The 13,429-nt window shown below is 39.2% G+C and overlaps 1 protein-coding gene across 1 annotated transcript in view; it reads right to left on the reverse strand.

The window, feature by feature from the left end:
- Positions 1-668: 668 nt before the first annotated feature.
- The window catches only part of gig (TSC complex subunit tuberin), a 236,097-nt gene continuing 223,336 nt past the window's right edge, over positions 669-13,429 (reverse strand). The window contains exon 25 of the mRNA XM_089093612.1: positions 669-936. Coding sequence (XP_088949738.1) covers positions 727-936 — 210 coding nt within the window. The 3' untranslated portion in view covers positions 669-726. The remainder of the gene's footprint in view (positions 937-13,429) is intronic.

Below are 13,429 nucleotides of genomic sequence, written 5' to 3' on the forward strand. Positions count from 1 at the left end.
TAAAGCTGGATGACACCTAATCTAAGACAAACGTGGGTATATATGAGGTGACGTACTAGATATACATTGTAGTCACCTGTTACCCTGCTATGGCTGATCCTTGTTAACGGCACCAATCTGTATAATTAGCGATCCTCGTTATTTCGCTAAAGACTAGCAAAAGAGCTGGTCGGACGACAAGCAAGCAAGCAAGCAAAAAAAAAAAAAAAAAAAAAAAAAAAAAAAAAAAAAAAAAAAAAACCTCTATTCTTTTGTGAGGACCAGAGGGAATTAGTTTACCCCCCTTCCCCCAAACACAGAGATCTAAATCCCCTTACCTAAAAACTCAATCCTTCTAGCCTTGAGACATAAGAGGGTATACTTATGTCTAAAAATCCTCATCTTTTAATAGAACCTAGGGATTCCATGCAAACTCAACTACGAGATATACTCACTTGCTTCTAGCCATCGGACATAAAAAAGAGGAAAAGAAGCGTATGCTTTCTTGTGAGCATTCGAAAACCAATTGGCTCTCACCATAAAAGTAGCCTACTCAGGGAGAATCCGTTACCGGTTATATAGCATCATAGGATATGTTTTCAGATTAGCGATTGGTTGGCTGGCTGTTAAGGACACCTGTTATTGGCTAAGCCATTACATAAATTAAGAAGGTAACATTCAGGCACTTTCATTTCATGTTTTTAATGCGCAATAGAAGAAAAAAAATGTATACGAAATATTGCCAATTTAAACAAACTCCGTAAAATCCTTCACTTTGAATTTCTTTTGACCTTTTGTAACAACTTTCTCTTTTTCTTCGCTGGTATCAACCGGGGGCTGAAGCTTAGCGCGTATCTTCTTAATCTGGCGCAATCTATGGAGCCAATTTGAGCCATATGGATCCATTAAAGCTTGAGCTGTCTGACCATTTCGAGAAGATACGACTTTTGACACGATCTGAAATAATAAACGTAACAAAAATATAAAATATTTATAAAAGACAGACCTTGGAAGATTCCTTGTAGCTACCCATCTGTGGGGATAGCAGTGAAGAGCTGGTTCTCCTCTTAGGTCCTTGTAAAGAATTAAAGAAGTTGAGATTTTAAATCTTTTATATACAAAATTCTGAGTTATTATTATTACGATTCCCTTGTTGATTTAAGTATTATATAATAATAACAGAAATGTTTGTAATTTGCTTATGAATTTTATTTTGCGAAGTAAACGTTTTACCCGTGTAATTCTATACACAATTTAACTCACAGATGATATTTTTATTTTTTTTGCCTATTATTCCGTTAGGCTATCTTTATCTTATTCATTTCGCCTGTCTTGATAGTTTATAGTTGATTTGTTTTAGAGACATACTACTTGAGAGTTTGATTGCTCAATAAATTCATTCATATAGGAAATTAAATAAAAAAATAATTTTTTTCAAACGAAAGTAAGGAGCAACATTAAAACTTAAAAATAACAGAAATTATCACTTATATGAGAGGGGCCACCCCCTCGTCAATACCTCGCTCTTTACGCTAAAGCTCGAACTTTGTCCTAATTCTGTAAGAATTACTCCTGAATCACAAAGGCCGTTTAATTAGAATAAAAAGCTCTTTTAAAAGTATTGCAAAAAAACTTTAGCGTAAAGAGCGAGGTATTGACTGACGAGGGGGCGACTCCCATCATATACGTAATAATTTCGGTTCTTTTTAACTTCTAATGTTGCTCCTTACTTTCATTTGAAAAAACTTGTTTTTTTATTTAATTTCTGATCGTTTTTTTATAAATGCTGGGAAATCCAGCTCTCCCTCCATAGAGAATTCGTTTCCCCCATGATAAATTCTTCAGTAAAGAGATCCACCCACGAAACCCCCTACCACCAGAAAAATTCCCCCTAAAAACGTCTGTATACTTCCCAATAACCAATACCATATGTAAACATTGGGCAAAGTTCATAGCTTGCAGCCCTTCCCCCGGGGACTGTGGGGGGGGGGGGGGTTAAGTCATCCTCTAAGACATAGTTACTAGATTTTTCAACTACGCCAAAAAATTACAATTTCAAAATTTTGACCGGGTGACTTTAGGGAAAAATGAGCATGGGAGGGGGCTAGCTGCCCTCCAGTATTTTCGGTCACTTAAAAAGAACTTTGAACTTTTGGCACTAGAACTTTTGATTTCCGATCAAACGAACCGTCTCCCTATCTTCTATGATCACTGGTTCGATATGATCCCCCCCCCAAAAAAAAAAAATTAAAATAAACATGCATATGTGATCTTTCTTCTGGCAAAAATGCAAAATTCCACATTTTTGTACATAGGAGCTTGAAAACTCTACAGTAGGGTTCTCTGGTATGCTGAATCCGACGGTGTGATTTTCATTAGGATCATTTGTTATTTTTTTGATGAATTTTACATATTTTGATTAAGCATCAAAATCGAATTCTTTTGATGCATCTATTGTTATCAAGCCTCTGTTTCTACCGGTTACTAATGAGCCGCATCGCTCCTTACTTAGAGGTCGTTACCACGAACATTTGAAACACTCCGATTTATTGAAAATTTGTTAAGAAGCAGGGTTGCTCGGATTTTAAGAAGAGCACTCCGCTTTGTTAAGATAGTGATAAATTAGTTGAATAATTTGTTTATAGAGTAGGAAATGAGGCTTCTCAGTGTATCGATACAGGTTTCATCCTATTATCCAAAATGCTACTATGTTTCGATATGTCATCGATGTTACGCTGAAAGACCGTTTTTGATATTTTCACATACAGGTTTTGTCATATAACGCAAAATGCTATTCTGTTTCGATATTACGGATATAGGTCGTTTTTGACCTTTTTGAGATATTTGCCAAAAACTACTTGCTGAACGATTCTGAAAGAGAGGATCAACAGGGTTATGTATGTTCAATTCGACTTTTATTCTCCTGATCTATACTGCCTGAATGATCCTCCTTGAGAACAGCTTAGCAAATGGCTATGGCAATTATCTCAGAATTGTGAAAATGTTACATATGACCTTTGGTGTGATAGCGACGGAGTGTCTTAAAATTTATTTTTGTAGACATATCTCAAGAGGGGCTTTTACAATAAACAATTCATCTATTATACTCACTGGATGATAGTGGAATAGAAAAATTATAGATTCTGTCTCAAATTCTTAGAAATTCAACATTTTTGACTATGACACACATTTCATAGTCGAATGTACGACGTTGAAATCAACCCCAAAAGTGGAGTTTATTGATTTTGGCTGATGTCCCAGAGCAAAAGGCCCATTCACAATAAGCTTTTACTAACACCAAGATTTAGCTAACCCTAATTACGGGAATGAGATGAAATCAAACCCGTTCTCGATATAAATTTAGCTAGCGTTCCAAAATTAAATTTCAATCGATTTGAACTTAGTTAACCCATTACATCCCACCGTCTTATTTAGAGGACAGTTGGTTTGCGATCCACCTGAATCTTATCCAGATAGATAAAAACTCCATATAGGAAAATGGATCCTGTAGCGGCAGAGTTGGTTTCACCTCAGTTTGGTAATGCGGGACCAAGAATTCAAATTCCGCAGTAGCCACACACTGCAGGACTTAGAATTTCATACCGGTGATGAGATTAGGCGAAAGATTTTCAACATTAATCCAAAACAAGAAGATGAGATACGTCTTGTAGTGGCACAGTGGGTTCGATTTCAGCTCAGTAATACAGGACCTAGAGTTCGAACTCAGCTGTAGCAACACACTGCAGGGCTTAGAATTTAATTCCGGTAACGAGGTTATACAAAATCGCATGCCTTTTATTCCAAACAAGAAGAAGAAGAAGATGAATCATAAGTCCTGTAGTGGCGCAGAGGGTTTGGTCTTATCTTGGTAATACAGGACCAAGAACTCGAACTCATTTTCAATTTCAAAAATGGTCCCTCTAGATTTATAATTTTTTTTTTTTATCTTCATTTAAAAAAAAAGAAAAAATTCCCCCCCCCCCAGATTTTCAATTATAATGTAGATATTAGAGCAATAAAGCAATACAGATGCTTGAAGCTTGAAATGGTATTAAACGAAATGGTATCATAGGCAGCAAAAAACCACTGACTAAGTAAAGAGCGATGTGGGCACAATGTATGATTTATTTATTGTTGTTTTAGACCACGGCACATCGTATAGTAGGCGTTGTCGTAGAAACTTTGAAAGGAACTCATTTGATTGGGAATTGCAAAGTCTAGTGCCCTTTTTAATAGTCAAAAGTGATTGGAGGGCAACCACCCCCCCCACCTTCATCATTTTCCAAAAGACATCCAATCAAAATTTTGATATAGATATTTTGTTCAGCGTAGTTGAAAGGTCCAGTAATTATGTCTTAGAGAATAACAACACCCTGCAGCCCTCAGGGCAAGAGTTGTAAGTTATGCTTCGAAAGAAAATAATTTTCTAATGAAAAGAGTGGTCGTATGCACTTCGAAAGGAGCTTATTGGAAATATAAATTTATAGTGTCTTTTTTCAGAGTCAAAATGATCGGAGGGCAACTAGCCCCCCCCCTCACGACCTATTTTCCCCAAATGCATCTAATTGAAATTTTGAGATAGCCATTTGTTGAAAAACAGGTCCAAAGATCATATAACAAGGCCTTTGGGGTTGACACAACCCCCCAGAGTCTGGGACAAGGGTTGCAAGCTGTGCCCCGGGGCATATAAGGTTTTTATGGAAGGAGCGGTTGTGTGAACTATAGAGGAGGCATATTTGATTGGAAATTTAAAGTTCTAGTTCCCTTTTATGAGTCAAAAGTGATGGAGGGCAACTAGTCCCCCCTCAGACACCAACTTTTCCCTAAAACCATTCAATCAAAATTGTGCCATTTTGTACACAACAGTCCAAAAAGCAAATAACAATACCTTCAGGGTGGACACAACCCTCCAGAGCCCAGGGGCAAGGGTTGTAAGTTATGCCTCGGTGCTTATAAGACTTTTATGGAACAGACGGTCGTGCAAGCTTCGGATCGGATGGGGCTCATTTGATTGGGAGTCGGAAGATCTAGTGTCCTTTTTAAGAGTCAAAAGTGAATAGAGAACAACCAGCCCCACTCCCACAAACCTATCTATCCCCAAAACACACCCGATCAGAATTTTAGGAGAACTATTTTGTTCAGCATTGTTGAAAGGGTCTAATAATTATAACTTTGGGGACGTCAACTTCACCACACTCCTCAGGACAAGGGCTGTAAGTTAGGCAACTCGCTCAAAATTTACATATACAGGGTTCGGACAGGTCTGTTCGTTTCAAATTATAGACTCTGTCCTATTTTTATAGGATTTCCCGTGCCCAAATATAGGAAAAATATAGGATTCGGAAACCCTCGGGATCAGATCTGTTGTTGATGGCGTGGGAAGCCTGGTCAAATACATTCGTCATTTCCCGAGTTTTTGTGCTTTTTTTTTTTTTTTTAATTAAAAAATGTAAAAAATAAGATAAAAATTCTGTGCTAACGATTGACTGATACAGGTAAAATATTTGGAATCACTCTTGCTGCTTCTTGGGCATCAATTTCGATATGAGGTCAGTTTTTCTCTTTGCAAGAGACTGATCCATTCTCGCAGATTCCGCCATCTGCTCTCTTTCACTTGTTCTGGACTTCACAGCTCCTTCGAGTAAAGAAACAGTTAGGGCAATGTCTCTGGAACTCTTGGACTCGGCAGCCTTCTTCATTCTGTCGGTCGCTTCCGAGTATCTGCTACTGTTCTTTTTTCTCACTCTGATGCTCTAAGTTTCTTCCTTTTGCTTTCCAGGTCTTCTGTTTCTTTCTTTTTTTCGTGGACCTCCTGCAACTTCCACTTGCTGTCCTTTTCGAAAGCTGCTTTCTCCTTCTCATATAGCTCTTCTTTTTCTTATCATCCAGATATTGTTGATACCGAGACCGTGGGGAACGTGCAAGATTCAACAGCTTTTTTGTAATAACAAACCGTTCTGGTTTTCCCCCATAAAGCCTCAACGAGTCATATACCAAGAGTCTCGCATCCAGAACGCGTTCAGATAACAAGACCTGGTCTTCACCGAGAATCCTATCAGAACGCGAGAACCCAAGCTAAACATCTACGCTGCCATGCGCCAACGTCAGCACCGCTTTGATAAGCTTGGTAAGTTCTGGATACTTGCTGTCCCTGCACTCATTCAACAATCCAAAACAATGGCTCCAAAAATGATCGATCCGAGTAATGTCCTCACGGGGTCCAGTTTCCATTTGCAAAAGCAGTCACTCAGCCTGGGCAATGTCCGAGCTTACTCCAATTGCAATCTTGCACGCCACAACTGCTATGTCTGCAATGCTTCTTGAATCCTTCATGTTAATCGGACTCAAACAGCGTAAGCCTCTAGAAAACCATCCTTTTCCAGAGGACATTTGTTCAAACTAAGGCGAATGCCCGCAATGAACTATTTTCGCACATTGACCTAGAAAATAGCCTTGTCTTTCAGTGTTGCTTTCTCACTGAAAGCTCGTTCCGCATTTTCTGAAACTCTGGCCTTTTCTGCAAATTTTTCAGAAAGGTTAAACATTTCTGGTGAGATATTTGCAGTCTCGGTCACGAAATCTGAAGTAAAGACCCGTCTGCAAAGCGTCACAACTAGTCTTTTGATCTCTGAGTGCAGAACACGAATGAGAGGCTCTTCTCTCTGGAACAGTTGGGTGAAACTCATGAACAGTTTTGCTGAGGCTAGAACAAACTGAAGTTGGGCCTTCATCGTTGCACTTTTTATATAAACCACAATCTTCAGAAATTTGGGAGTGGATAGAAGATTCTTCAGTTTTTTCTCTCTCGGCACGAAGTTCAGGATGTACTCTAAGATTGCCAGCGAGGGCACGTCCGATCGTCAGCCAGCGGCTTGGGACATGCTTCATGAAAGCATTATCTGGCACTCCCACTTTTTTTTGGCACTTTCGATAGTCTTCACAACGTACTGGCCAACCGTCAAAAAATGAATGCACAAGAATAACAAAGTCGGAATTTTCTTCTCCGTACACCTGAAGACCTTTCAAGAAAGCGTTATAAATTATATGGATGTTGCAAGTACCAATGTTCAACATTCCCTTTCTTTTTTTCGGCATTGAACTTGTTCCAAACGCTATTGTTGATGTTTGGTCCGTCACTTCCAAGCGTGATCAGTTTTTCAAGTGGCAGCTGATTCTGCTCAATGGCTGATATAATCTTCCTATACAGGTTATCACTTGTCGCGTGGCCAATAAAACTTGTGCATAAATGTCTGCTCTGGATTTCGTTTCCGTATGAGGACCAATATCGAACACATATCTGTAACTCTTTCATACCAGCGTTGTGGTTGTCTCGTCATATTCTAGTACAAAATATGACTGAATGTCCTCCACAAGCATTTGCTTACAGCAAAGATGCAGCGCATCGGTGATCAGATACGTGTGTTTCTTCGCACATAGGGACATTCTGTCGGGCATCTTACCGAGGAACATCGCAAGGAAGGCTGCGACAACATGGTCTGAAGAGTTAGCAGCCATGGATCTCCGTGCCGTCTGAACTGCCCATATTAACTCAGATTTATAAGCGGCATTACGCTCACAAAACATGCTTGTACCATAATGGTTTATCTTTGGTGGTTTCATCAACTCGAGATTGTCCGGTCAGGTGAAGCTGAAGTGGATGTGGTTGAGCAGTAACTGTGGCTCTGTGTTCTGCAGATCGCACATGTTGGTTTAGCTGAGCAACCCCAGCTGTGCAACCAAGATTTTTCAAGCATAGTTTGCAAAAGAACGAGTAATGGTTGTTCCCAGTTTTACACCATTCGCCAATCTTTCTACCTCTGCAATCTGTCTTAGCAAGCCATGAAATATTGAATTGGTAGGCCCCATACTTAATTACCAAGCATCACCTGCAAAATAGCATCCTGCGATTAAAAGGCCATAAAAAGAAAAAAGTGGATATGTCCGAAACTGGGCCGCATTCGCATCAGCCTTTTATAGCGTTCAGCCAGGAAACGCATAAGTCGCAAGAACTCACAGTCTCATTAAGCAGAGACTGCTAGCCTATATACTGATCTTCACTCATTTCGGACAGGCCCAACATGACGAAAACCAAAGCATAGGTTACTAAGTCAACACAACAGCATAGCCCAGGCAGAAGCAGCTTACTAATCCCAACACAAAGCATTAGTTAAGTTCAAACTGCTCAACAGTTGTAATTAGTTATCGATCTACACCGAAAGACAGCACAGTCTACAAGCAGAGTCAAAAGCAAAGAAAAGCACATCTTGGCTTACTTAACGAGCAGTGAAAATTGCAAATCATGAGCAATGTTCTTAGTGCTATTCAGCCAAAAATATAGGAATAATAGGATTTTAGCCAAAATATAGGCATTTTATAGGAGTGCATTAAAATATAGGAATTTATTGGAATTTATAGGCGAGTCCGAACCCTGCATATAGAATGTGTTATTGAGGAAGGGACACATGTTTAAACTTTACTTTCTAAAAAGACGAAGGGAATTCAGGAGAGCCTTTCAGAGAACTTTGAGGGGACTGTTGAACTAAATCAAAACGCATTATGTGTATGCGGATTGTCAAAAGGGCGTAACTCTGTAATGACTGGGTATATTAATTTGGAACTTTCAGGAAATGATAAGAAAGATGATCAAAAAGGAAATATTTACATGCTACCACTCCTACTACAACTACCAGTACTACTACTGCTACCACTACTATTAATACTACAATCCCACTACTCCATTTACAATATTGAGGAAAAATTTGAACTAAATCAAAAGACGCCATGTACATACTCACTGTCAAAAGAGCATATCTTAAGAAATGGTTTGGGTATTAAGTTGGAACTTTCAGAGAAAGCTAAAACAGGAAAATCATCTGACCAAAATGCAATACGTGCACGCCACTACTAATACATCTATCATCGCTATATTTACTACTAATCCTTCTATTATAGCTACTTGTAAAAACACTGCATTAATACTACTGCTGTTACTAGTACTACCGCTATTACTAATAATACTACTACTAGTAATACAAAAATACTAATGTGACAACTATTACAACTATGCCTAAGGGTATGAAGGCGAAACTTTCGCCTTCATAAGGATTTTTTTTGGGGGGGGGGGGAGGAGGGAAAGCCGAACTTAATCATAACACGCCATCTGTATGCAGGTTGTCAAAAAGGCGTAACAGCAATATCTTAGAAAGAGTTTAATGTGTGAAGTTAAAACTAAAAAGGCTTGTTGTAGGGGATGTTGAACTAACCGAAAGAAAATATTTGCATTTTGATGCTACTGCTTCTACTCATACTACTACTACTACCGCTACTATCATTACTACTTCTACTACTCCTACTGTCACTAAAGCTAAGGCTATTACTATCAATTCTACTACTACTACGAAAACTAAGGGTGTCAAGGCAAAAGATTTGGGAAATATTGAAACTATATGGAACTAAATCGAAACACAATATGCCCACAGAGGTTGTTCAAAGAACGTACCAGAAATGCTTCAGCAACGGTTCATGGTTTAAACTTTAAACTTAATTAAGTTTAAACTTTCAGCGTGTGTCGAAGGGAATGTTGAAGAAACCAAAGGGGCTGTGCCCATACTGCTATGCACGGTACTACAACTATCGCTACTATGTAAGCTAAGAGCATTGAGTTGAAGCTTTCAAGAAATATTTAGGCGAATGTTGAAATAAATCGAAAAGTTCTAGTGTCATTTTTAAGAGTTAAAAGAGATTGGAGGGTAAGCAGCCCTCCTCTCAAGCCCATTCATTTTCATTTTCAGTAACTATGTCATTAGGGATATTGGGTATGTCAACCCCCACAATTATATAATTGGCCCATTATGGTTTAAAACTAAATGTTACTTTGAAAATAAATCAAAAGGCACACTGTGTATGGTTGCCAATAAAGACACCTCAGCAATATATCGAGAACAACTGGCGGTATTCACTTGAAAATTTCGGGACTAATACTGTTACTACTTTTGCTTTTACATTCAAATAACATGATAAGACGGAGTAGAGTGAAAGAAAAGAAGAAAAATAGCAAACAAACAAAACTAAAACTTATGCACAAAGAACCAATTACTGCACTAATACTTGTCATAGCAACGACAACTAACTATAAAATAAACATGAATTAGAATTAAGTTTAAAATTTCGGTTATGCTTGGCACTTAATTTAGAACTTGCAAGATCAGGGTCAGCGAGTTTAAATTTTCTAATCAATGGAGAATTCCGATGCCAAGGTGGTAACCGAAGCAAATGCTAAGCGAACCGAAGGAAAATGGACCGGACTTTCAGATAATCAGTTCTAGTAAACAGCTTTCAGACCAGAGCTATATACAAGATGTGAAGGAGGGCTACAGCAATGAAAAGACTAGATAATAGTGGGCGGTTGAATCGAAATTTTGCTGCAACAATCGATGCATAAGAAGCAAATATTCGTCGTACGAGAAGGTCTAGGAGCAGGGATCGGGTGCAGCGTATCGACGAACCAAAGGAAAGACCTAGATAAACGAGGTGGTCAACGGCTCTAACAGTGGCATCGTCAAGCACTATAGAGGACGGTGGCTCACCTTTCTAATTAAAAACACTATTTCTGAATTATCAGCATTTAAGCGAAGGCTAAGTTTAAGATACTCCTGTTGAAGTGTGAAAAAGATCTTATTCATTCTTTGGAGGGTACGGCTCAGATTTAAAACGTCATCTGCATAACAAACTAGACATATTCAACAAAGACAGAATCAGAGATGTGGGGCACTGGTCTTGAGCATCCAACTCACAATTATTGAAAAGATTAGGAGAAGAAACTGCTCCTTGACGTGCACCTTTCAAAACAGGAATGAATTTGCTATGTGGAACAAGGCGCATATTTTTATCCGGAGGTAGTTTCAGGCGAATAAATAATCGAAAATACATATTTCGAAGACAGTGAATCACCGAGGAATTTAGTCCACGCTTTGCCGCTTTGAAAAGTATAACTGGGTGGATGAGGGAATCAAAAGCACGTCTGATATCGCGGCTAGTGAGAATTTGACAGCCTCCTGAAGATTCGGCACCAATTAGTGCAATGGCTACAGCTGTGAGAACATCAGCACAATCTATTCCCCGCTTGACGCCGAACTGGTAAGGTGGGGTGTAACTTCTCTGCTCAAGGTCAGATCTGAAAAGAAGCTCGAAGACTTTACAAAAGGAAGCTGCAATCGTAATAGGTCGAAATGATGGACACTCTGGGTTTGGTTGTCTGTTTTTGGGTATTGGGATACGATCTCGAATGCGAAAAGAAGAGGGTACAATTTTGCTGTGTAAAAATCAGCTGTTTATTATTATTATAATTTGTTTTTGTTCTTATAATGATTCAATTTATTGTAAAAACAGTTAGCCATATGTTCAATTTTAGACGCAATCCATTCAATATTTAGAAAACTACTAGTTTACAAGTCAACAAGGTGTCGATAGATTTCATCTACGTATTCACTACACTTTGCCTTCCCACCGAGATCGCCCGTCAAAACACGTCCATCCTTGATTGTGTCAAAACAGGCTTTTTAAATTTTGTTGGCAAATTGTCCTAGCTCCATATACATTAGCATCATAACTGCTGACAACAGCAGAGCAGTTGAGTTGGCCTTATTTGTCTTACTTTGTCTTTGCTTATTCACTTTTTTACGTGGAGATGTTCCGGGGGAACTGACCGAGGGAAATTTTCAGCGTGTTTGAATTTCCACGAAATAAAATCCATGGAAGGGGGTAATTCCGGAGTGATAGGTAAGACGATTAGAACTTAGTCTTTTTCAAATGAAAGTATATTAAGGAGAATTTTTCAGGCTGATTCTTCTGCAAGAAATTTTACAAAGGGAAGGGGGGAGAATTTTCAGAGAGAATGGAATTGCCCAGAAGAAATTTTATGGGGGGGGATGTATTTTACGTGGAAGAAACTTCCCAAGGGGTTTCCCACAAGGGGATGGAATTTTTCATGGAGGATGAGCCAGATTTACGGACATTAATTGAAAAACGATCAGAAACCAAATAAAAAAACAAGTTTTTTTCAACTGAAAATACAGGAGCACCATAAAAAAAACAGAAATTATTCCGCAAATGAAAGGAGTGCGCCCTCCTCAATACCTTGCTCTTTAAGCTAAAATTTGACCGTGTGTCCCATTTTTTAAGAACGACTCCTGAAACAAAAGGGCCGTTCTAACTAGAACAGGAATATTTTTTCAAAGTGCTGAAAACTTCAGCATGAAAAGCCAGGTATTGAGGAGGGAGCACTACCAGCTATTGGTCGAGCTCTTCCATCTCTAACCATTAACGAGAAGCCCGAGTTGTACACCTCAAAGCGATAGACCGATGGACCTTACGACGAGTCAAAAGCCGGACGTAATCGAATGCCAACGTACACCGGGTGCCGTGAGCCCGGGAGCTTACTGTCAAAGAAATTCCCACGTAACATCTAAACGAAGAATGAATGGTCGCAATAGTTTGTCATCTACTACGGCGTCATTGGCTTTAAGGGACATGCCCTCGCTTTTAGGGATGATAGCGAGGCCGATAAATGAGCAAAACATCCCGACCCACATCAGCCAGATGAAAGAGAATTTTGGAGTATTTTGCTGGAATGTATGATCAATGAAAGAAGGGACAACCCACCAAATCATAGCTTATGAATTGCACAAATATAAAGGAGATGTGATCTGCCTTTCTGAAACTAGGATCGGAGGTGTCCTGTCCGAAGAGAAATCCATTGCAGAATCATATGAGAAGTACTGATTTTTGAAATATGAAGAATAGGATGGTTCTGGACTTCAAGGAGTGGGGTTTATGCTGAGTACTACAGCTCAACGCGCGCTTCTTGCGAGGGACTCTATTGACCCAAGAATTCCGTCATCCGCTTAAAGGGTAGACTGTTCAATATAAGTATCATACGGTAAGTGCTACCATCCCGGAAGCTTATTACCAAGGATGTGTATCCAGAGTCAGAGTCTATGGCGAAGAATCTTCCCTGTTTGATGTAGAATGGGGTATCAAAACAAGGCTGTATACTTTCTCCTGTCCTTTTCAATTATTACATCGATTGGATCCTTGAACACGCTCTCTGAAGAATAGAAGGAGTTGTAGTTGATAGAATCGTCCGATTGGCAGACCTTGATGACGCAGACGATGTAAATCTTATCGCCCAGAACCAAGACTCAGCCTAGTAAATTCTTGACGAAGTGGCGTATTTCTCAGCCTACCCAGTCCTTTAGATAAACTCAAAGAAAACGAAAAATCTTGAGCTGAACATCGATAGAGACTATCCACTCATCTTTTATGACACCCCACTTGAAAAGGTTCACAGCTTAATTTATCTGGGATCTGAGATGGATTTGAGAGGAGGAAGTGATCAAGATGTCAACAGAAGAATATCTAAAGCTCAAGCAGTCTTTGCTTAACTCCGCAG

Source organism: Artemia sp. Qi Xiang Cuo, chromosome 8 (assembly GCF_049724085.1).
Source record: "Artemia sp. Qi Xiang Cuo chromosome 8, ASM4972408v1, whole genome shotgun sequence".
Classification (NCBI taxonomy): Eukaryota; Metazoa; Arthropoda; class Branchiopoda; order Anostraca; family Artemiidae; genus Artemia; species Artemia sp. Qi Xiang Cuo.